General features: G+C 44.4%; 1 protein-coding gene and 1 long non-coding RNA gene across 2 annotated transcripts; one reads left to right on the forward strand and one right to left on the reverse strand.

Moving 5' to 3' along the window:
• Nucleotides 1-4,790: 4,790 nt before the first annotated feature.
• LOC112939427 (uncharacterized) lies at nucleotides 4,791-9,090 on the reverse strand. Its single transcript, XR_010741931.1, has 5 exons — nucleotides 8,975-9,090; nucleotides 8,638-8,892; nucleotides 8,458-8,559; nucleotides 6,402-6,456; nucleotides 4,791-5,045 (listed from the first exon to the last, which is right to left on the reverse strand). It is a non-coding gene; the product is annotated as an uncharacterized lncRNA (long non-coding RNA).
• Nucleotides 9,091-23,796: 14,706 nt separating this feature from the next.
• LOC4340895 (uncharacterized) lies at nucleotides 23,797-25,211 on the forward strand. The gene has a single exon (XM_015786493.3). It carries the CDS (start codon nucleotides 24,288-24,290, stop codon nucleotides 24,846-24,848), a length of 561 nt encoding a protein of 186 aa, XP_015641979.1. The 5' UTR covers nucleotides 23,797-24,287; the 3' UTR covers nucleotides 24,849-25,211.
• The last annotated feature ends 667 nt before the right edge of the window (nucleotides 25,212-25,878 follow it).

The following is a 25,878-nucleotide window of genomic DNA, read 5'->3' on the forward strand; positions in this document are numbered from 1 at the left end:
TCAAGTACCGAAGCAGAATACAAAGCCTTGGCAAATGCTACTGCAGAAATTATTTCGGTTCAAACCTTACTCAAGGAACGCGGCATAACTCAGCCGCGGGCTGCATGCTTGTGGTGTGACAATATTGGTGCGACCTCCTTATCAGCAAATCCAGTCTTCCATGCGTGAACTAAGCACATAGAAGTGGATTACCACTTTGTGCGTGAACGAGTGTCTCAAGGGTTGCTGGATATTCGGTTTGTTCCTTTAGGAGATCAAGTAGCAGATGGCTTCACCTGTAACCTACCTAGAAGGCAATATATACAAGGCGGCCTCCATTGTGGAGGTTAACACGCTTCATCAATAGGTTACACAAATTTACAGTGCTAACATGACTGCATCTCTACACGCCAGCATCTCCACTGTGCTCGGATCACTGATATGGTATATCTTCGACACTCAGCAGTGACAAAGTTTCCTGTATTATCCCGTGCAACAATTCCTGCACCCGCAACTCCATCCTTCAAGTTCAGTGCTCCATTAGTGTTCAGTTTCATCCATCCCAAAGCAGGTGGAGCCCACTTCTGAACCACAGCCGATGGGTCCTCCTGAGATGGAATCTCCAGAGATTTAATGAGCTCATCAACCAATTCAACAGACCTTAACGACTGGTACTTGACATCGCCATGGTTGTAGCTGTTTCGGCTCCCCCAGATGGTCCACATTACAGAGACTGCAATTGCCGCCTCCCGTTTGCTCATGATATCTGCATCCAACACGTCCCACGACCATGTAGCTGGGTTTAACCGTGGCATCTTGAGATCAAAAAGATCCTGAGCCGCACTCCAAAACAATTTTACATGCTCACATTCGACTAATGCATGAAACTTTGTTTCATTGTCATTGCCACAGAGAGGACAATTACTTATTTCTTTCATATGGCTTCTGCGGAGTTCAGCAGCACAGGGTAGCAAATTTTTCACCACCCGCCACCAGAACACTCTTATCTTAGGCATTATCCGGAGTCTCCACAGTGCTTTCTAGGTAGCCTCGTTACCCGTGGACGATCCCGTAGCAGGTTCAGACAGGCCACAACGCTGAATGAGTTCCCTGTACGCAGATCTCACCGTAAATATGCTCGTTTTGTCCCATGCCCAAGCCCAAAATTCATCTTGCTCTGTTCTCGGCCTTGGCATGTTCAGAATAGCAGCCGCATCCAATGGAAGGAAAATCCGCTGCACCTTCTCCACATCCCATTGGTTTGTATTATGCAACATGAGATCGGCAACTAACTGAACTGGATCATCAGTCATTCTCCCTAACGGCTTCATTGTTTAGTAGTCCATCTATCCATTGATCATGCCATATTTCAGTGGTACGACCATCTCCGATCCTACAGATCAATCCCATTCTCAGTACCTCTCTTCCTTTGATGATCCAAGTAGACGAGGCACCTCGAGGGCAATTAGCAGATAGAATATCTCCTCCTTTGCTGTATCTCCCCAGCAAAACACGTGCACAAAGACTATCGGGCCTGTCCAGCAATTGCCAAGCTTGTTTGGCCAGCACGGCATCGTTGAAACTCTCAAGATCCCGAAAACCAAGTCCTTTTTCATTAAAGAAGCAAATAAATGACTTCAGGGGCTTGTGTGTTGATTTTGTTTTGAACACATACTTGAATTTCTCCTTGCTACCTAATAAGAGTTCAAAAGAAAGGAAGGCCCTATTCCAGTCAAAAGTACTCTTTACGCTCACGAGCAGTCCTATGAGGATCCCCCCTGGTTCTGACTATGATTCACTAGGGCGAAGATCTAATATAATCTGGTTCAAGTTTTCCTTTTCTATCGGGCCATGGATCACCTTCCTTTTTTCCATTTTTTTAACTTGATCACGCAACATTTCTTTCTGCTTTGACCCAATTGATGACTTTGTCAAACTCCGTAGGTAGGGAGGAGTGGTCTTTCAGGATTGGTCCTTGTGTTTCACTACTGTACACGGATGGACCTCCTCTTTTTTATGCATCTTTTGATTTAGTTTTTGCAATACCTCATTCACTTCAAGGGCACCCCATTGCAACTAATGAATAATGAATTTGCTGTCTTCTATCTAGGCCGACACCGGGATTCACCACAACCCTTTGTTGTATTCTTGAAGTCAATCCATAGTCATGAGTTCTGATTAAAGAAAGCAAGCCATACATACATCAGTGGGCTGAGAAGCAAATAGTTCCCCCGCCACTCCATGCTATATTTCCTGCCTTGACCCTATCAAGCAAGAGAAGAGGGTTGGGGGTGTGCTGTGATGGTCTTACTGATATAGAACCCTTCCCTCATTGAAAAGAAAGATGCCCTCACCCGATAGTTCTTCTTGCTTTAGCTTGGATACCGGATAAGTTGATCTGATTCAAGATATCTTAGAACACAGCACATTCAGTGCATAGGCCGGCCATCATCTCTCTCCTTGGATAAGCAGGATTTAGCAGGAAATATCGACAGCATTTCCTATAGAAAAGAAGCCTACTTGGTTGGGTGGGAGGATGAAAAGATTCTCTTCCTACTGGAAGATGGCACTGTTGAAGTCTGGAGAGCGGAAGATATTTAAGTAAGGATGTTATGCCAGGTAGCATTCGGTACAAGAGTGAGACGGAGGTAGCTCCGTAGAAGAAAGTAGTTTTGCAAAGAAGCTTGTTCTTCGGAGTAGATTGGCACTACGGCACTACTAGCTTTTGAACAGAAGAAAGAGTTTGTTTTCTCGTCATAAGTGCCACCAATCTCGTTCAGGCACTAAACTAGTTTCTGGGAGGATGGATGGTTGTCCCTTCTTCTCAATAGAATCCGATAGACAAGAATCGAAAGCTGCAGATTTTTTTATTCCTCAAGTAAGTCAGTTGATGATTCAATTCCATCAAAGATGGCAAGAGCGGGGCATCTAGATTGATTCGTTTTTAAGGTTGTTATACCGAATAAAAAGTATTCTGATTCTCTGTTGAGGCAAGCTATTCATCATTAACAGGAAAGATCCCAAAGCTGTTATTGCAAACATGGGATAGCCTGACTCTACGCTACAATCTCTATTTTCTTATGATATTGAATCTGGCTTCTATTATTGAATCAGGCTTCTATTATTCAATCTCTAGTTACCGTGGGAAAAGAAAGAGATAAGAGCTCTTAGTGCATGCCTTTTTTTTTGTGATTCGAGCAGTTCTTGTCACAAGATGATGGGCCAGAGAAAAGTTTGATAGGAAAGGAAGGCGACAGTTAAATAAAAAAAAAGAAAGGGAAGATGATACTGATATAAGAGTACTGCTCTTTGCCCTAAGATTACGATCAGTCACTTTTTATGTTTCAATCAGCTCCTCACTTCTTATTAAGGTTTTCGCGACCGACACCTAGTTCTTTCCACATCACTCCACTGTTTGAGCAATTTCCACTCTCCTTCCTGGTCAAACCTATCAAAACCTTCGTTCAAGAACTCATTCCAGCCCATGCCTTCTCTGACTACTCCTTTCACTTTTTGAAGTGTATTTATTTGGAACAACTTTAAATACTTCTCGCACTTGTCAACCCATTCCCTCGTTCTCCCCTCCATTAAACATAGGAAATTTAACCCCAATCCAGGGTCAAACGAAGATACTTGTTAGCCTAGCATCATGTGTATCTGTAGCCTTCCCTATTTTTGACAATCTCCTATTTCTTCGTAGCACGTGTCTCCTTCCTATGTTCCGTCCCCTGTTACTGGATAAGTAGATTTTCTGTTTGAAGTGCCTAGAAGATCCAGCAAACGGAGGTTATCTCTCCCGCCTTGAGTTTCGGTCTTACGCATTCAAGCCTAGAATAAGGCCTAACAATAGGGTGTAAACTTTAGCGAACTTCCATGCTTATATAATCCAATCAATTGCACCATGATTAATCCACTAGACAAAAGGAAACCACAATCACTACATTAACCGAGCTATATTAGCCGCGCTTTCAAGAGCACACATAGAAACCACTTAACAGTGACTCCTTCTGTTAGCTATTCATTTCCTGGGAGTTCAGACTGACGGTTAGGTTCTTTTTCTAAATTTACTTAAGAACTTTTGGGCAAAGGATACACCGGAAAAGAAGAGGAGCCTTTGTTCGTTTGGCATTCGTTGGGGATTCATTTCTCGTTTTGCGATTAGATTCATTGCTCGTCGATATGGTTTAGTAAAAAGGTTTTTTCTTTTTGAAAACCAGATTCATGCCCAGAAGAGGATCCTCTATCTGCTCTCGAAGCAGTCGTCAGCCTAAGCTTAGGTTTTAAATCCTTAGGTTGACCCTACCCCTTTTTCTTCCTTTCCCTATCCAACCCGAGCTCTATCGGTCATGGCTTTCTCCTCTCTTCAATTCTTTCCGCCCAAACTAATCCGCACTAGCCCCAAACCCTAGCCCTGTTGTCTGGATTCCCGATCTCTCTCCTACAAGAAAAACCTATTCCACTAACGACTCTCTTTGTCTTATAACTTGCTAATACCCACATGAGAAACGGTTTCCCCTCGCTTTCAGCCTCCCATTATGTCGTAGGCTCTCCGGACCTTCCATTATATTTGAGAGATGAAATGCGTAATTCAAGTCATCAAACGAGCATAATGAAACATCCAATGCCTCGAGAGAGGAATTTTAGAGACATTGCTGGGCCCTTAGCCTGCCAGTCAACTTCAGCCTGAGATGTGCCCGTCAAACCACTCGAAGGCGGCGATCAGATGTGTTACACATTCAGGAGACTTGACAAAAATGGCTAAAGATCTACAACCTCTCAAATATCCCTAACTCATACTCATGTGAATCTAGTTCCCAGGATGTGCACTAGATTCACACTTTCATCTTAAGCATGATTATACATAGCAAACACAACTAAGATGAAAGAAACTTAAGACTTACAACAACTTAATAATTACATAGGCCGACCGGCCAAATAGACTTATTAGAGAACAGCGGAAGCTTGACTACCCAATCACAAGCACACCGACTAGGGGTTTACCCCATTAAGTTCTCATCCTAGAAGAAGCAATCGGAACCCGCATCACTCAAAGACTAAGACTAAACCTGCAAACAAAAGGTTATATCAACAGCAAGAGTCAGTACATTAAACAAGTTAATGTACTGGCAAGCACAAGTCAATCCTACTATACTACATGTAAGGCATATATTCAAAGGAAGGCAATATGTAGTTCAATTTCAGCATAAAGCAAGTTTTGTTTTGCAATTCTTTTGTAAAGGAGTTGATGCTTCAATTAACAAAGACAAGTTTTAAGTTTCATTATTAACTTCTTCATAATTCCATCATAAACAATCTCTTTTTGCCATACTTAACAATAAGTCATAATGTATCACCACATACACAACTCAACACATTTATCAATTTCAAACCCATGTCACATGATCACATTTTTAAAACATAGTCTATACTCATGACACATCACCAAAGCGCTCATGACCGTGAGCACGGCTAATCGATTAGTTTAAAGAACTCTGCAGAGTTTGTACAGCTTTACCCACATGATATGAACTCTCTAGTTTGTTTTGAGTTTGCAAGACTCCACCACACTCTTCATGTTGAATGTGATCTAGAGGTCATAACGAAGCCTTTACACTACTTAGAGCCTAGCCTTGCACCAGCACGATACGTGTTCCTCCATCCTAGGCATACTTGGAATATACCTGGAACCGTTAAGTGGCGGGCCCACGCCTTAAACTTAACGCCGTGGTGGCGGACACGACGGGAACCCACCACGTGGCACAATACCGTTGTATTGGACACGCTTAGTCACCTAAACTACCACGTCGGGGTAAATAGGAAGCTCCTCTGAATTATACGAACTCATACACACCGGCCTACCAGAATGCAAAGCTAGTCCTAAATAGATTACTCAGCTTAGGCCATCCCATACTAGCACATGTGGATGTACGAATAACTTTAAATGGGTGACACAAGTTCGGTCCTTATCGACTTGGGCAAACACTCCCCCTATCGGTATGCAACTAACACCATATGCACACCACTTGCCGCCCAAGTATAAAATCACATTTTACATATTTTAGTTCGTAAATACCCATCATATTCATTTTATTCCAACAAAGGTTCATATATCAAAATCATATTTTAATTATAGATGGAATGAGCATTTGCATAGTTCTAAGCATGGCTAAGCAAGTAGTTACAAATAGAGCATATATAAACCCATTTGAGCACAAAGAGTGTACTCTAACCATTTCTAGGGGTTCAAACAGTAAGAGGATCAATTATTCAAGGTGGGGTATGCAGCAAATAGGTCATAACTACCTTAACCCAATTTTAAATACCGATATAATCTAAGTTCACATGCAGCTTTGCAAACAAACATTTTCATTCCTCAAATCATGGGATTCAATGTGTTCAAAGGATGGGAGGAGAAAACTTGCCTTGATCAGAGAATTGTTAGCACCTAATCCACTTCTTCACCGATTATGCAATTATCTAGAAAAAGGACACGACATGCAATTAAACACCGGAAGAGGTGAAAATCCAAAATGCTCTAAAATGCATGATTTATGCACAGTGGGTTGGAAATGATCTAAAATGAATTTAGGTGAAATAATTCCTATTTTATTTTATTCCATTTGGGAGTTATGAATTTTAGAATTTTTATCGGTTTACAATAGTATAGTCTTAGGTAGTGTTATGAAATACTTTTGTAAAGTGATTTTTATTAGATTAGACTTCACAGGGGTGTGGAGATGTGTTTTCTAAGACTAACACATTTGGTTTCACAATTTTTGGAATTATAATGAATTCTTTATGCATTTTACAAGTTATAACGTGTTTTAGACATATAGTGTTTTATATGTTCATGACTTTTGAGTTATAGGTTCAGAACATGCTACTTCCTGTTTAAGTTGAATAAAAGGAATAATTCGCTTAACTAAAACATTTTTAGTTCACATGTTTATGGTCTTTACTACTATGGTTCATATTTTATAAACTAGAGATGCTCTAATCTAAACTAGCAATATATTATATTAACCTAGAAATTGTTATATGAGCTAAGTTCTTCTAAGTTTTAGTGGATGAGGATGGAACTATGGCTTCACTGGTCAATCAAGTTTTTATTTAGGTTTAATTAGACCTAAAGTGTATATATATACTTATACATGTTTATGTATTACTTAAACAACACTATGTGTTTAAATTCTTATTTCACTAAGTTAAGGTTTTGATCAATGTTCTCTACAAAAGGTGACAAATTTTATTTTACTATGTTGAAGATAACTATTTGCTGGTTCTATAGAAACTTTGTTCATTTCATTTGGACTAAAAATAAATTTTCTACAAGTTTTACAAATTAATGGCTGCTCTATGTTAGTAAATTCTTATATGAATATTTAGAGACTTTTACTACACAGCAAGTATATAATCTTATTTCATAACTTGGAAATACATGTTTTAGTGATCCTACATAACTTAAGTTTATTCAAATTGAAGCTAAATTGGGTTCTACATGAATTTCTAAAGTTTAGCTTATCTAAAACTAATCATTATAGAGATAATAGTTTTAGAGGCATTTGATGCAAAGTAAGTCATTACTTTTATTTAACCTAATCAGAGAGTGTCTGATGATGAATCTGCAGTTTTTGAGTTTGTTTCAAAATGAGTTGAAATGAATTTTCTATGTATTTTATAAGTTTGTACATGTTTTATGCATGACTTATCTTAGATAAATCTTAGAGACATTATTTGTACAGTGAGTGTCAAGTTTTATATTCCTGGAATAAAGTTCATAACTTCAAGAATCTACAGCAACTGGAATCACTTCAAAATGAGCTTCATTTGATTTTATATAGATTTTACAACTTTGTGCATTTTTCTGCTAAACATGTATTTGTTTGGGCATTTTCCTAATTTTTCTTCAGATTTTAAAGGATGGGTCCACATGGCTGTGAGGGACCAATATGCACAAAGGCCCTTGAGGTTTCTAGGAATCAACCCGCAGTCCTAGGCCCATATGTCAGTTACTAATATTTTGCGCAAAAACCCCTGGTTTCTCGGGAAATAGATCCCGCAGTCCCCTAGTTTTAGGTTTGTATGCAAAACGATGCTTGAGTTTTAGTTTATTTACAGATTATTACTGGTCCTACTTGTAAGTGACTGTTCCAGTTGTTAATACATCCCTGGGAATCTTTAAATTTCAAAAGCCATGCCCTTGCTCTGGACAGAGCAGAGCAGCAGCACAGCCGCGAGCTTCACAGCATCACCAGTGGCGAACAACGGCGATTCAGCTTAAGCTCCCAAAACAAAAAGTGTAGAGAACAACCGTGTGAACCTATTGGTGGCTTTCTGGCAAGATTTGGTGCTCTATAGCGGCTGTTAGGGTGTTAGAGGCGGTGGCTAAGCTCGGCTTGCACATGCATGTGGGTTTTGAGGCTCGATTTAATCGTGCATGCGTATGATAAGGACTCTAGGGACTACTAGGAGGCTCACCAAGAATCAAACGCGGCTCGGCGAAGTCTTGGCGACGGTGTACTGGTTCGGCGACGGCGCAACTGCTACGGTCGTCGTCGACGGTGTACTCCCGGGCTTCTACTGCATATAGAGGGTGCATGCTTCGGTTTAGATCAGCACAAGGTAGCTCTAGGCGAAAAATATTGCGCCGAAGCTCACCAGAGAAGGAGAAAGAAAGGAATGGCGTCGGCGGCCAGAGTTGGAAAAAAAAAAGAAGAGGATCTCCCACCGTGGTCCACCTCGCGTCGATTCCTTCGGGATTCTTGATCTACAGAGGTTGATGAAGCTCGTGGCGAAGTGGCTCAGCTTGTCACGAACCGTGGAAGCTGGGCGACGAGCAAAGGCGAAGCAGCGGCGTCCAGAGCGCGACGGTGTTCCGAGTTGACGCGGTCGCGTTCCCGGAGATTGGCTGCACTAAAAGAGGCGTTCTTGGTGGCGTTAGAGACGGCATTGAGAGGGAATTACAGAACGCTTATTGAACGGAAATGGAGCTCACCGGATTGCGACGGCGTCGAGGACTTCTCTCACCGGCGCCGGAGTTGGCACCCCCGTTCCCGGCGAATCCGAGGCGGGGTACCTCGGTTCTTCTGCGAAACGAGACAGGGGCGAGAGAGAGTGAGAGTTGGTCGGCCAGTCGGGTTAAGTACGGTCGCCGGCGGAGATGGGGAGGAGGAGCTCGCCCTCTTCCGCGCTCAACGCGTGCTCACACGCGTGGCGCGCGGGGTCTGAGTCGTGGGCCTGTGTGGAGAGGGATGTGAGGCTGACAATGGGGTCCCACTAGGCAAGAGAGAGGTGTAGAAGGAGGAAGTGTTGGACAGGGCTGAACCTAGCCTAAGGTACTGACAAGTGGGGCCAACTCGATGGAAACTAGGCCAGGGAGAGAGATATGGGTAGAAGACTGGTAAACTTGATTTTTAGATTAATTTTCGGAATTATTTTCTCCTCTAACTTTGTAACTACATAATTCAATGTGTGGACCAAATTAATTAGTGTTGATTTTACTGGAGGTAAATGATTACACCTAGATTCCATTTTCTTTGGTTGCACTAAAAAATAATGGGTGGACTGCTCACAGAAATTAAACAAAGATGGGCTATTAGAAAGCTAGATTGAATTTTTAGGAGGCTTAAACAGAGAAGGAAAATTCTAGAAAAATTACATTTATTCATGATAACTAATCTAGTATTTGAATAAATTATTTTCCATGTTCACTTATGTGCAGTTAAATGTACTTTTGGATGAAATATGGTTTTAGCCGATTAAAATTTAATTTGATTTCTTTTAGTTGTCTGCTTCGACCGATTAATTTGAGATATCAACTTGAGTGTTAACACGTTACCAAATTACGGAGGATAAGTTTGTGCTAATCATTGTCCACATAAATTTTTCCATGATTTTATCTTGCACAAAATATTTTAGAGAATTAAGTTGACCTTTATTTGTATATGTGTTCCCACTTCATAATTGCATCTAATATTATTATAGGGATTACATTAAACTTCTTTTAGACTGAGAAGATGATATTTGAGTTTAATATTAAGTCCACATGTTATCACCCAAGATTAACTATAGGTTTGTTTAGTGAAGTAATTCTTTTAGATTATGCTCATGGGATCTATTATAGAATGCAAGACCAAAACTCCAAATGCACAAAGAACTCGAGCCTAGGCATGCATTATGTACATGTATGCTTGGTGACATTTCTAGTCTAATGTTGGGAATGAAAAGGTTTTATTTTGTTCTCAAATTTTAATCATGCAATGGTTTAAGTTGATCATCACCTAAATTAAAACGGAAATTTTTGGCTCTCAAAATTGGAGAAATTAACCTCTAACTATTTTGATAAGAAATTTTAAGTCCTAAAATTTCGGGTATGTTACACATTATAAGCTAGATGACTCTACTGTGACATGTTATGACGATCTGGAAGCCCCCAACCATAGATAGATGCTTTGATCATCCAGGTTTTGCCAATCCACGAACTGCATCGTATAATAACCGCGGATATCAGGCGTAGGTTGACCTTGAGTGGTTCACTGAAGGGTAGGGCTATCTCTTCCCTTTCCATGCCTTTGATTCATCCCGGATTGTGTTGATGTGCACATGAACAAAAGTGCACATTCCTATCCCCGAAGCAAATAAATCAGATGACTTTTCCGAAGCAAAGAAGAAGATGATGGCTCCTACAAGGCACAACACCAATGGAACAGTGGAACGGGTATCTTTTAGCAAAGCAAAGGGAAAGGAGGTATCATACCAAGGGGTTGAAGAAAGGGTTTAACCAGCGGATTCGCATATCTTTTTCCAATGGCTTCCCGCATCCCTAGTTTTTTAACTCCTGGTTTCGGGTAACGGTTATGGGTTTGGCCCCCTTCCCTTGGCGAGCATAAGAACCATTCGTATACGTTAGGAGCAGAAGTTGACGTGGGTATACTCTTCATTTCATCCTTTTCATTGAATCCCCTATCCTATTATCCAGCAACGCCCAAGCTGTCGATGATCACCTAGCTCTTGTTGGAAGCAATTGAAGTATACTCTACATCAACATGGGATTGAAAAGGTGAGGGCGTAGCGAGCGCTAGAGCTATTCCTACGAAAAGGGGAGCTATTCCTATGATTCCTAGTATCCGTTCATCGATAGACTGTCCTCGGGCAAGGGAAATATACTAACACTATTACTCAACCCATAATACCCTTTCCAAGGGCTCAAAACGGGTCTTTGCTACAATCCAATCCATTTTCAAACAAAAGAAAAGAGCAAGTTCCCACAGGCGAAGAGCTGCTTCCGAGAAATATTTATCTTCTTTTACCCCCTTTACGCCCTTCGCGGCTGCTAACAATGAGCTAATACACAGGAACGGCACGGCTCCTACACCGCTTAACTCCAATAACAGAACCTGGTCCCACATCCCTTGCATTTGATAATGAAACAATCAGAATTTGTTGAATTGAACATATTTCAATCTCATTTCTTTTACGTGGTTTTGGCAACTATCAATTATCTCTTTCCTCGGCTTCCTACACGGATATAGCCGTAAACGGTATCTAGTAGGCAACCTGGGAACTACATTAGCTTAGGGGGATCGGGTAGCGAGCGCTCTCCTCGGCAAAGCACATGATTGAGATTTGAATTATTGTATTGTGAATAAAGGCATGAAAGGAATTTAATAGTAGTTAGGTATTAAAAAGAAGATCTAATTCAAGTGGTAAAGCAAGTATATAATGATGATAAAGTCCAGAGGAAAGGAATATTGTTTCACGCCTGCATAGACAAGTAAGTCTGCCACGAACCCCTGTCCCTGCCAAGTAGAAAGCTAGTAAGCAAGTACTGAACTTCAATCCTGCATTCTCACTCTTGTTTTTGTCGCTCAATCCAAAGAAAGAAATAGGAATACGAATCCTCATCCCCAAAGCCTGGGTCCTAGACTACTACGAATAGAAAGATTTCTATGGATATCCTTTGTATCAATTTTATAATGCTTATCACCTCCTTCTGAGCTATTCCCACGGTGCCTGAGCAGTTGCCATTGAGAATGTTGTGGGGAACGATTGGGTGACTTAGCACAAGCAGCGCGTAACAGGTCCTTTGCAGATGGTAAGTACCTGGATTTCAGAGGCATTGCTAGATGTGTCGACTTGCGAGACGAGATTGCGGTGTAGCTCTTGAAAGAAAGAAAAAGAGGGGCTCAGTAACGGCAATCAACGGCTCCTCGGAGGCAACCTAGCCAATTGAGTAGAGATATGAAATGACGAGCGAATTACCCGATTCCTATTATGCTACGCCCCGGGATAGTAATAGCCTTGTTTCGGATTTTCTAGCGATGACTAGCCCTTTGACGGCTCCTATCCCTAGACACCGGCCCCTGGTACCAATACTAGAGATTTGCCTTGGCTGTAGTTCAAAGAAGTTCTTCGGCTTTGGGAAGATGCGAACCTTATACCATTGTCCTTGGATAGATATGAACCTTACGCGGGCAGCGGATGAGCATATCCCTAGAATACCTGCCTATCCTACCTAACGCTGGGTTGAACCTAACGCTAGAGCGAGTACTACGATGCAAGCTCCTTTTACAAGCGATACCTTTGTCTTTGGTGCTTGAGTTGTCCTCCTAGCGGTGTGCTCCTCGGTTTCGGAAATGACATATTGAACCGGTATCTTTAGCAAAGCCCAAATCCGGCAGACCCCTTTGACGGCATCCCTCCTCTAAAGCTGCTTCCTTCCTTCAAGCAACGCATTCACGAACCAATACGTAGTACACGACGTAGTAAATCAATTAAATAATGCAATCCGGGTTAAAGAAATGAAATGGTTGTTGCCTTCTCGGACAAGAAGGAAATATCACTCTCTATCTAAATGATAGAAGTATTTAATCAAATCAGAAAGAGCCCTGGGATTTGACCAAAACGGCATAATTGAAAGCTCTCGTCTCTGCCGCTCGCCTAAGAAAAGGTATCGGGTTGCTCCGTGATGACGAATAAGCAGCCCAGAAATGAGGGGAGGAGACTCTGCCTCCATAGTATAAGTTGCTATCCACTTATGCTTGGTTTGTGCTTGACCACGAAATCTTGCCTCCCACCATCATGAAAGACAGATGATGATGTCGATTTCTTACTGTCGAGACAGCCTGTCCGAATCCAAATCATTTGACTTCCTCCTTTGCAGTGGCGAGGTCGTTGATTCCTATAAATCAAGATGTTTTGTTGCCTGCTTCTTTTTATGAGCCTTCTCTCTTGGATGGTATTATCCACTGGTATATTGTGAAAGTCTCTACAAAGACGAAAGGACCCCATGCCTTCTTTGAAAATGATATCCCTCTTCAATGCTTCCGCTAGCCCTAGACTCGGAATACTCTGCTTAAGAGATCCCCCTCTCCGGCCAGAGAGGATTTGAGTACAACATTGATTGCGGAAGATCTTTGTTCCTATTATTTCAAAGCCTAACTAGGCGCGCAGCGGTGAGTGCGAGCTGCTTTCAAGAAATGCTGGAAAAGAGCCAGTAACGCTATCAGTGAATAGAGCTGGTGTAAAGTCCGGCTAAAGTACCATACAGCCCCACAGGTTTAGCCACACATTCACAGAGCATCTAATCCATCTTTTCCCATGCCAAGGAAAAACAAAAACCAAATCACCTCTTAGTGTTGCTTAGTGCTCATGTGCATCCTACTGGGTAGTCCTAAACTTCAGTAGTTCTATGACCACTACATGATGGAATTTAGGCTATAGTAAGACAAGTTAAGGTTCCCACAGCAATGAGGGCTTTAAAATATACTCCCTCCGTCCCTAAATGTTTGACATCGTTGACTTTTTTAAACATGTTTGACCGTTCGTCTTATTACAAAACTTTTGTGAAATATGTAAAACTATATGTATACATAAAAGTATATTTAACAATAAATCAAATGATAGGAAAAAAAATTAATAATTACTTAAAATTTTTGAATAAGACGAACGGTCAAACATGTTTAAAAAAGGCAACGGAGCTAAACATTTAGGGACGGAGGGAGTACCTCCCAGCCCTTCATCTCTAGGACGTCGGACTGGTCAAGCGGTACTATGCACCCCCACTTTGGTATACCCTCCTAAGAGGAGTACTTGACAGTAGGTGGTGGGTTTTTGGGGATAGTATGACTCGGCCCCTGGACCATGCCAACCAAGACTTCCCACCAGGTTTTCCTATTTGGGGAAAATTCCAGATATGCAAGACGCATATGCATGCAATGCTTAGGTGTAGTGAGGTGGTGTGTGCTTATTGCAAATAGGTTAACCCTTAGTTTATACAAACTACATTTTTCACAAAGGAAAGAAATGGGAATGTTGGTGAATTTTCAAGTCAAGCCATTTATATTTATAAGCCAAAAACCTTTGATTTAAGGCTTTTATTCCCTTGTGGAGTCGCGTGTTGTACGCCCGCATTTTGGCACCGCTTGCCACATCATCATTACTTTGGCCACCTAAGCAACCCAGTAGAAGAAAAAGGGGTTTAGAGTCGCCACCTGAAAAATCACTGAAAATTTGGAATAAATAAATGGATATATATATATATATATATATATATATATATATATATATATATATATATATATATATATATATATATATATATATATATATAGTGGCTATCTTCCTTCAAGTGAGAGAGAGGATCGAGAAACCATCGCCCAAAGGTGCTTTCACGAAAGCCGGTCTCCGGGGGTAAAGAACCTTTCTTCACTCTTCCAGCCTTCCAAACCATCCACTGGATTTTCATGTTCGTAAGTTGAAAGGAATATGTGTGTGTTGTATATAAATAAAGGACTTTCGATTTAGCGTTGTCATTTTTACGAGGTTTTAGATAATCCAATTTTCTGTGAGATTACTTTCATTTTGACTGAATCACTTGAATCAGTTAAAGGAGACGAGGCTTCTGGCCCAGCCAGAGGGGCTGGAGAGGAGAGTTTTGACCGCGGGGGAGGCAGGTCCAGTTAACGGGGAGAATCCGCTAGGCTGAGGTTAAAAAAATCTTCCAAAACTTTTTCTTTAGAGATAGAATTCCTCCCGAGAACACACGAAACAAAAATATGAACTAGGTAAATAGAAATGGAAAAGAGATGTTTCCAATTCATCACAAAATCTAAAGCTTTTTCTACATCCATATGATCTACTTTAGTAGATTGGTATTGCCCATATAATGAAAGCAGATCTTGGTCCATGGAGTCCCAAGAAGGTTGGAACTCCAACCTGTCCGATGCTTTTTCGGCCAAATAAATAGAAAAGTGGGACCAGCACAATGAGCAAGCTGCGCGAAAAACCGCTTCTTTTTCCGGTTCCGCAACAACTTGGGCGAAATGGGGTTCTACCGGGAAACCATGGTCGAGTTTTTGACCTTGGTTACTGGTCGAGCCACTGGATAAGAATCTCTGGAGATCTTTCCTCTCCACTTACTTGTAACAGGCTTTCCCTCTGTATAAGACTTCTTCCGAATGGCATAATTGTCCTGTCCTATTGACACCTCGATCTTTAAAGAAAACTGACTCCTCCTTCTCTTTTAGGATTTGATTGTTGTTGGTCCTTTTTTCAGTAATGATCTCACCATAGTAGTTCGCGCGAGGGACTATCTTTTCTATCGCTTGCTTTTCACTCTCAAGACAACGGTCGGTCTCTCTATGCTATAAAGCGAAGCAAAGCGCATGGCGCTGAAAGTTAAGAAAGCTCAAAAACACACACGAACACAATGCAAGGCATAGCATAAATGAGACCGCTGATCATTTTGCTTGACCTTTTTCTATGCTTTTTTTGGGTGACTCACCAACCGACCGAGCAGTGATCGATGACAAAATGGTACGAACAAATCATAGTCGTTGACCATTATACCGTGCTATGGCACACTACTAGATAGATTGTATGGCTCCGTTGGTGACTTTCTGATCACGGGTTTCATTTGAAAAACTCCAACGCCATTCATCTTGCGTCCGGTCTTTCATGCAAGAGTTTTATTTTTGGCCGCTACTACGTTCGTCGAAAACTTCTTGATGGCACCATCATCTCATTACCTTATTTTTGCCCTTCGACTTCGGCTATGACCAATGCCCCACCTAGCTGAATAGGCGTAACAAAGCTACCTGAAAAAGGCAAGGTGCACCTTAGATTGAAATCGACAAATTGCGTTTTGCCAGATGGATTCTTTAGAAAGATTCCCGGATAAAGTTCAGTAAAATATTTAGTTAGAATCTAAATAAAGGTGCATACGTGGGCGGGCAGGGGGCCCCACTACTTCTTCATTCAGGGGGGCTAGCCTCATGACTTCCCACTGGGCGAGGGGTGCGCCTAACCCACCTACTCATTCATCAATTACGGTGTTCAGCTGACTTGCACAGAAAGACCCCTATTGTTTAGTAATTTGGCGCCCCATCTTTTTTTTGATTGACTGTTGTCAACTAATCTTTTCAATGTTCGATTCTACTCTATGTTAGAACATTTCTGTGAATGCTATTTCGATCTAAGTGGTCCTATTCTCTGTCCCGTGCTAGGAAGCATTACTCTTCTTTTCATTCCAAATTCTTCTATAAGACTGATACGATTGATTGGTCTGTGCATTTCTCTTATTACTTTTTTGTATCCCCTTGTTCCTCGGATACAATTCGATCCTTCTACGGCCAAATCTCAATTTGTGGAAAGCCTTCGATGGCTTCCTTATGAAAACATCCATTTGTATATGGGTATAGACGGTCTTTCATTATTCTTAGTGATATTGACCACATTTCTGATCCCTAATTGCATTTCAGTGGGTTGGTCTGGTATGAGAAGTTTTAGGAAAGAGTATATTACAGCATTTCTAATTCGTGAATTTCTAATGATCGTCGTGTCCTACATGTTGGATCCTCTACTATTCTATGTTCTTTCCGAAAGTGTGCCAATCCCTATGTTGTGCGGAGCTGAGCATCTTCTATTCGCTGGGATCAAGCTTTTCCTCTGCAGGGGCCTTTTGCAGTAAACCCCCTACGGGCGGTCCCCTGTCGTCGTAAAGTAGTAAAGGTCCCCGCGAAGCTTTCGGGAAGAGGGGTAGTCTTGTGTGTAAGCATAGCATTTCTAGTCGAACCACCGAACCACACATCTTTTTTTGGTGGGAGGGTACTCCGAGTAGTGGGTACCTCGTAGGACCTCGACCCGCCTACTCAGGTCTTGTATGGATATGCAGGAAGGGGTGCTCCTAGGTGTGTGTAGGGGGTGTGTTTGTTCACGAGAAAGGATTCCTCGTCAAGTCAGGGGGAGGGGGGGTGTGGACACACTTGCGCGAATTCGGGTAACGGCTACAAGGGATAAAAATAAAGGAAACTGTACCCGACCAGGGATGGACGTAAACTCGTAAGCTACCAAGGGTAGGGATAATCATCTAGGTCTTATTGTTTAAAAAAAAGCCGCCCCGCCACAGCAGGCAGGTTAGTTCCTCTGTCGTTGCCAGAGAGTTCTTGGCGAAGAGACCTTAGGATAAGTTGCTAAAACAAACGGGGGAGGGGGGGGATCGACCCGTTCAGTAGAATTCCGAAGAAAGACTGTTGGCAGCAGGTGGAGACATTTCTTTGGCCCCCTTCCAAATAAATGCGGGCAGGGTAGAGCTCGGCGGAGGGTTCGAGAATAGGGTAGGGTCCTGTCCTAATAAAGAAAATCAAGATAAATAAAGGGGCGGGTCCCTTTATGCATGCATCTTTGTACAAGTGGAGGCCGGAAAGATCAAACCAATAGAACCGCTCACATCACAGTAGTCGTAGTTGCGTAAAGGCCGTCAGTCAGGGGGCGACCATAACATAAGGCAATGACTTTCACAGATCTCTCTATCGTTAGATATAACGAACGGGCGGGTTTGAAAGGTAGGGTTTTTGACGGCCCTACCACTAGTCCTGCTAGCCTTCTTTCGGGCAGGAAGCAGACCGGGCCCGACGAGCGGGCATCTCCCGCTATGCAAGCAGCATGGTTCGCCACCACTCGAGAAGCAAAAGATTCGAGAGTCAAGGCGGAAAAGACAAGCATAGTGGTCTAATGACAAGGGCCGACGACGGAAGTCTAACGTACAGTTCCCTGAGAAGGGAGTGGCTACCCACTGGAGCTTTGACCAACCACCACCGGTCAATTCCGCTTTGGGGCCACCCTTGACTCTACCATCATTATAGGGGTATGGGGTTCGAGACAAAGAAAGATCAAGGCAGCATATCAGTTTTTCCTATATACTTTACTGGGATCTGTTTTTATGCTATTAGCTATTCTGTTGATTCTTCTCCAAACAGGAACCACCGATTTACAAATTTTATTAACCACAGAATTTAGTGAGCGGCGCCAAATCCTTCTATGGATTGCTTTTTTCGCCTCTTTTGCCGTCAAAGTGCCTATGGTACCAGTTCATATTTGGTTACCCGAATCCCATGTAGAGGCACCTACGGCTGGATCCGTCATCTTGGCAGGAATTCTTTTAAAATTGGGAACCTACGGGTTTTTAAGATTTTCAATACCCATGTTTCCCGAAGCGACACTTTGTTTCACTCCTTTCATTTATACTCTAAGCGCGATTGCTATAATATATACTTCCTTGACCACTTTAAGACAGATCGATCTTAAGAAGATCATTGCCTACTCCTCAGTAGCCCATATGAATTTGGTGACTATTGGTATGTTTAGTCGGGCAGCGGCCGTTAGGTCACCTATTTTGAGTTATGGACACACAAGCAAGGCCAAAACATGTGTGCCGGGCGTGCGACCCATCAACCTACTAGCAATAGGGGGGAAAACTTAGCATGTCGCAACAAAAGCATCGATTCGAGGCGTCAGCAAAACACCGCCGTCTGTTCCTAAAACAAAACCCCTTAGCGCCCCGGGGCGGGAGTGGGGGACGGCCCTATGCAGACAGCAACAGCACCGGCTCTACGAAGTCCGAATTGAATCTTTTGGTTCCCTTGAATAAGAATTGTTGGGCGCGGCGAAGCGAGCGCTTCTAGCTGTTTCGCTTGCTTCTTTCTTATTGTGGCGGCTATTATAGCGTGGCTGAAATGACCGAAAAGCGAGATGAACCTTTCAAATCAATTGATATAGATGGCCTGATCTGTTCTGGTAGATCGAAAGGGTATCTATCAATAATAAGGGTTGACCTCTTTCTATCTATTGATGATACAAGATATCTATCTATTCTGGATCCATCAGAAAGAAATCGATATGTATCTGATGGAGTCTACATCGTATGTAGAGCGCCCAAGCGCTTTTTTGGCCAGCTCAATTCTATTATCCATCGGTCCAATGCACTGGCGCATCTCATGGGGGGGGGAAGCAAATGTAGTTAGTTGTCTTGTTGTTGTTCGCCGCCTCGACACATTCCCCGGCATCGTCCCACACAGAAAGAAAGAGCGTGGAGCCCCAGCCCGACCTGTAAGTCCGCTAACGTAAAGTGAGGAGTTGAGCCTGAACTGGCGAACCGAAGTCACTTTCGTAACCATACTTCCTACAGCTAACACGTGTTCGGTCCAGCGGGAACGCGCAGCGCAAACGAACATGAGCTGCTTTACCGAATATCCCCCGCTGGCCATCGGGGACCTAGTGGTAAGGCCATGATCCGCAGTGCAGGGGAAGGGATCACTCATTCTTCTATTGGGGACAGGTGCACGAACGACAACTCCAAATGTCAGACATCCGTCACCTATACCTACCGTTTAGGTGGCACCAGCGAGATCCAGCTAAGGTAAGGAACTTCGTGTCGCGGCTGCTCCACTCCGCTGCGGTCTTTTGAACAGAACTTCGTTGCCTTCCCGCGCGCGAAACGAATGGGCGCAGTGTCGTGGGTCAGTTTTGGGGCGGGGGGCAGAGAGAGACCAGAAGAATGATTCATTTGGATCAACGAGCCATTCGCGATTCAGTAGAATGTCTCTCTATCCATATCTATTCTATCTTTATATGACGGGCCATAAAAAAAAGAAGTATTTTTTTATGGCATGTGAGATGATCGCGCCTAGTAGCCACATATCAGCTGCGCTCAATTTGCGGGATTTCCGTTGGATCTGATCTTTCGCTTTGACGAATTCGGACCTAGCGAATGGACCGTAGAACGGAAAGCGCCTTCTAAACAACTCGGTAGAAGGGAAGGGGCCTATGTATTTGCATGACCCCTGCGGATTTGACCCTACCTACACCCGGAGCCAATCCCCTAGCGGTCCTGCCACCACGCCGCAGAACAGGAGCTCGTGTGGAACCTTGGATTTCTGGCGTAACAGCGGTGGAAGTTATAAAAATATTACGGCCACATAACATAGGGGCCTACGCTAAGGTCGGCCAAAATATGGACACCCGAAGGGCCTGGCACGCACAATCCTATCCTATCCGAGCCCGTCATTGCATGCACTTCGGACAGCCGTCTGTAGCATCATAAAGAGCACCTCCCTTTCGAGGTACCCAAATGGAACGGGCTTTATTTGTGTTGTTGGTTGGTCTTTCTCAACGTGGTCTATAGCACGAAAAACCATTCTTTACAAGATAGGGCCGTTCACATGAAAGATAAGAAAAAAATCCATTCTTCATGGTCGGGCGCATTTCTCCAAATCCTCCAGGATCACAAGTGGAACGCTAAGCAAGGGTGGGGAGGCTGCGAGCTCCATGTCGAACAGAAAGAAGCAAGCAGGGGGTGTTGCCATAGCGTGTCGGGGAGCAAGCGTAGGCAACCAAACTAAATAAGGCTAAAAAAAAAGTAGCTAGCGTTTTTAAGCTGGCTGCCTTTTCTAGCGCGCGTACTCTTCTGTGGAGTCGCACGGAACGAGCCTTGTCTTCCCTCCAACGACTAGCTCCCTTTTCTTGTTCCGGTCACCCTTCTCTTGCCGTGGAAGGACTTTTGCCTGTGGTGTGGTCCAACCCGTGGGCGGAGTCGCCCTCATCCCCCCATTGCTCAGTGCTCCCTGCAGCTTCGCTGGGCTTTACCCGCGTGGACGCGGGCTTCTATAAGAGAATGAAAAGCTCTCTCTTTACAATAAAATGCGAACCGCGCGGAGCCCACCCTTTTTTGTTTTCTGCCGCCACTGGGTGGCCGCTGGGGAAACACAGCCCGGCCGCCTGTCGGGAAAGGGGGGTGGGGGGATGGGCCTACCTATCCTGAGGGAGCATGTTGAGAGGTTCCATATGCCGAGCCAAAGGGCAGAACTTCAGTGCGTGATCGTAGTATGTCACCTCGTCTCGTCCTCGCAGCATCGAAGAGTACTTATGCACTATGTTCCGATTCACTGATAAGGAAGATAGAGTTGGGGTGGAGGTCTACAATGTGATACTATAGTATAGTATGCCCCGGGGGGAAAGATGCGCAACTCAAAACGGAAGCAGGAAGCGTGTTGTAAAAAATGTCGGAGGTTACCAGATCTCTGAGACTACCATCGATCCGATAGAGCGGATCGACCAGAAAAGAAGTGGAGTTAGAAAGCCGTATGATAGGTGGTAACTATCTTGTACGGTTCGGAGGGTAAGCGGCGTACTCTGGGGGAATATTAGGCTCTATCGAACATACAGGGAATTGGGGGTAGCATTTTACTTATGTTAAGTCATGGACTGGTTTCTTCAGCCCTTTTTCTATGTGTTGGTGTTCTATATGACCGACATAAGACTCGACTTGTTAGATATTATGGAGGTTTAGTGAGCACCATGCCGAATTTCTCTACCATTTTCTTCTTTTTCACTTTAGCCAATATGAGTTTACCCGGCACTAGCAGCTTTATTGGGGAATTTCTAATCTTAGTAGGAGCTTTCCAAAGAAATAGCTTAGTAGCCACATTAGCAGCGCTTGGGATGATTTTAGGTGCGGCGTATTCCCTTTGGCTATATAATCGTGTGGTTTCTGGAAATTTAAAACCTGATTTCCTCTATAAATTCTCCGATCTAAATGGCAGAGAAGTTTCCATATTTCTACCTTTTCTTGTTGGAGGGGCGACCGTCCGTTGAACTACCAAAAAAGGGTCAACCAATGTGATCATGACATTGTAGGTGCTTGCGATGGGACGGATGCAACTTCCCTCATAAGTAATGGGTGGCATAGCCCGTAGCAGAAGTCCCCTTTTTTTATCCATTTTTTATTACCACAGAGGGGCCCGCCCTGGTGGGACCGAGAGAAAGAAAGGACGGGGGAGGGGGGGGCGACCATACATGGCAATTCTCGACCGTGTCTCCGAGGGACAGTTGAACGAGCGACTCATGAATGCGTCCGGGTCGGACGAGCCAATAACTCGAACGTGTTCGGTCAGTTTTTTGAGCAAGAATCACAGCGTTACCTTACCTTCACCATGATACGGACTCCAAGTTCTTATGGAAGAGCACGAGGAGTTTCCTTCAATATGATGATGAGAATGGAAACCAGAAGCACGACTGGGTCTTCGTAGTCTGGGATCAAACTTATATATCAGTCACAGTAACGTAAGCATGAGACTTTTTGGTAGTACCGGTGAACCAGATGGCCGCGGCAAGGGAATCTGGGATGGAGGACTCGTAATATCTCTATAGATCTGGCAAAAGCGAAAGACCCCTAACGTCAGGGGCTGACCACTGAGCTCACTCAGGCCTCGCTGGGCGGGCCAGAGTGGGTGCGAGCTGGAATTGCCATAGCTTATGGTTAGAGCAATAGGAAAGGGTCCAGCAGAGAGAACAGTCAGGATAACGAGCGCGGAGCCCGCTTGGCAGGCGGCAGGAGCTGCGGGCAAGTGCTTGCTTGGTAGGCCAACAGCCCTGTGAACCGGGCGGGGCACTCGACGAAAGGGGGGCACACTGAGCAAGTACGAAAAATTGGCCCCGCGGAGCTTTCAAAAAGAAAAGCAAGGACCACTACGGGAGGTCGAACCACGGACCGGAGGTAGTAGAACATGATGCGTACCTGTCAATATTGGATCAAACAATAGGGGACCGTAGCACTGACTTTTTTTCAAGACAATAGGTACTGTTCCCTACCGAGACAAGGGACACTCTCAACGGATCCTCCATGCGCTGTGTTGGGCATACCATAGTTCTTCCGTGCGTCTTTATCGTGGCGGAAACAGAACAAGAGGGAAAGACCCGGCTGACTCGCCCAGGGCTCGAGGGCGAGCCATTCGAGAGTGAGTCGAATTCTGTTTACGTTCTCGGTTTGGTTTGGGCCCCTCTCGATCTTTTGCGTATAAGGGAGGGGGGAAGGAGTCTAAATCTATGGACATTAATGAACCACCATTGATGGACGTTGCACATGACACGATCAATTCGACTTGACGGTCCGGTGCTAATAGAAGTCGCTTACTCTCCGTCTAGCGAAGGTGCCAGGGGCAGGGCTTTTTTGTAGTAATAGTGGGTGGGTCTCATGGGATTTCATCTATGCCGGCCGTCAGAATCAAACGAGGGTCGAAGGACCATTCGATTCATTAAGGGGGACGGCCCATTTGTAAGGCGGGGGCCCTGATGGACGACATCCCCCGGCCTCGATTCTTTTGCATAGTCTGGGGGCCGGCCGCAGCAGAGCTGCAGGGCATAGCGGCACCCTCGCCTGGCGCCATTCTCGGACCTAGCAGCAGATGGGCGGGCCGGGCCTGAATGAAGAGCGGACCACGCACTCAGACCGGAAGATCCCAGTTGTCCTGGACTAGACAAGTACGTAGAGATCTTCGTGGAACCGAGGAGGGAGTCTCAATCGATCTTTTCTAGGATTCAAACTCACGCCACGCACGAAGATTTTTCTATTGATAGAGTTAAGGGCTCGGCTCCCCTGACTCTAAAAGGTTAGGTTACTACCAACTTGCCTCTACGGAAGAGGTGTACTTTGTATTGTCTGGGGGTTATATTATGGGACGGAGTACAAGTTGAAGAAAAAAAATATTAAGTACATATTAGTTATAGCTAAGAAACGGTGATATTGTTTTTCATATATAACCCTTAAATTGATACCCGAGATCTTCTATAGCTGCTGTAGTAGATATATCCATTTTTGCAGTAAATTAATTATTAAAAAAATAGGGCACAATATAGCACGAGTAGTGCACGAGACAACAAAGAAATTATTGATGAGGTAGCTAGCTTTAAGCTGTTGTGGGAGGTCATCGCCTCACCAACTGCATGCTAAATATATCGATAGATATATTATGCTTTGTTATATTCTGTCTTGCCTAACCGGCCGCATCTCCCCCTTCCTCCACTCACTTTAAGCATCGATCACTGCTTGGTACTACTACGTCGCTTAATCACTTCTTGATTCCTTTGCTAACCTACTACTCCACTACTTGGCCTGCCACAGTTTGATAGCTAGCTTAGCTAGCTAGCGATCGATCGACGTCGTCGTTGATCCATCGCCACCGGCGCCGGCGGCGATGTGCCTCCCGTTCCTCTGCGGCGGTGACGACCCCGTGAAAAATAGCGAGGTACGGCCGCCGGCGAGGCACCCGAGAGAAGGTCCAAACGACGGCGACGGCGGCCACAAGCCATCACCACCTCCGCATGCCGGCGGCGCCGTCAACGGCAACGGGGGAGCTGCTCCGCCTGCTCCGGCGACGTCGCCGGACACCGAGGTCCGGGCGCCCACCTATGGCGATAAACAGATCAGTCCTCCGAAGGAAGGCGCAGCTGGGAAGCCGCCTATGGTGGTCCCGGCGGCAAATCATCCGCAAGCTCCCACCGGCGAGGAGGCTAAGAAGGCTCACGGCGGCGGCGGCGCCGTCGGTCGCCGCAATGGAATTTCGTCCACGGTACTCACGGCGCCGCCGCCAGTGGGACCCATGGCTGCTCCAGCGACGACAGTGAAGGATGCTCCTCCTGCTGCTGCTGCTGCTGCCGCCAACGACGTCCATGGCGATGCTGATGAGCAACACCCTGGCTATGGTGATCACGGCGAGGTCGACGACCGCAAGCCTCGACGCAGATCATGGTTGTGAGGTGAGCAATGGCACGCAACTACATATTGGCTGTGCTGTGAATTGTGATCCTCGTTCTTTATGCATATGCCGCTCTCGGCGCTGCTGGCTGGTGATCAACGATGCATATATACATATGTGCTATATATATTTTTACAGGTTTGCAAAAAATAAAGAGACATTAGTTGCTAATTGTTGTTCTTGTGCCCTAACTAGTTTGGGTGTAATATTGTGTTAATTGTTGTATTTTAGTATGTGCACTTGTATGGGTGTTGATGAATCATGGACATATATCAGTATTGCATGATCTCGATTATAATGCAGAGCAAAATCTGCAAATTTGTTCTTTTTGTTTTATGGAAGGATGTAAATTAATCTTGTCAACTTCCATCTGTTTTTGTATTAGTTATCTGTGTTTAGTTTCATCTCCATCATATCATTGACGACGATTTAATCGAACTAGCTAAGCTTGCTAGGCAGTAGAATCATGGTCTCATGGATAACTGGTGGAGAAACCATCTTTGGTCGGTCGACCAGATTTTACAATAGTTCCGGTTGTATTAAAAACCGGAACTAAAAATATCTTTAGTCCCGGTTTAAAAGCTATAGGGTACTTTTTCAATCTTTAGTACCGGTTGGTGTTACCAACCGGGACTAAAGATCTATTTGTAGTCCCGGTTGATAACACCAACCGGGAAAAAAGATCGCCATTCGCTTTACTCTCGGTTGGTGTTACCAACCGGGACTAAAGATCTATTTATAGTCCTGGTTGGTAAAACCAACCGGGAGTAAAGATCGACGCGGAGATCAGAGAGGTGTGCGCGATCGGATCGAGGCCAGTACCTCCTCCTCTCCTCAACCTTATCTCCTCCTCTCATTTTTAACTCCTCTCCTCAATCTTATCTCCTCCTCTCATCCTTATCTCTATTCCTCTCCTTCTCCTCTCCTCCTCTCTACCGCCAGGGGCGCGAGGGCGGCAGGTCGCGGAGGGCCGGCCGGCGCGGCAGCGGGGCGTGGTGGGCCGGCCGGCGCGGCGGCTGGCGGCTACGCG

Source organism: Oryza sativa, chromosome 6, assembly GCF_034140825.1.
Source record: "Oryza sativa Japonica Group chromosome 6, ASM3414082v1".
Lineage (NCBI taxonomy): Eukaryota > Viridiplantae > Streptophyta > Magnoliopsida > Poales > Poaceae > Oryza > Oryza sativa.

Coding starts and splice junctions, on each gene's coding strand:
- LOC4340895 (XM_015786493.3), top strand. CDS start 24,288: ATGTGCCTCCCGTTCCTCTGCGGCGGTGACGACCCCGTGAAAAATAGC.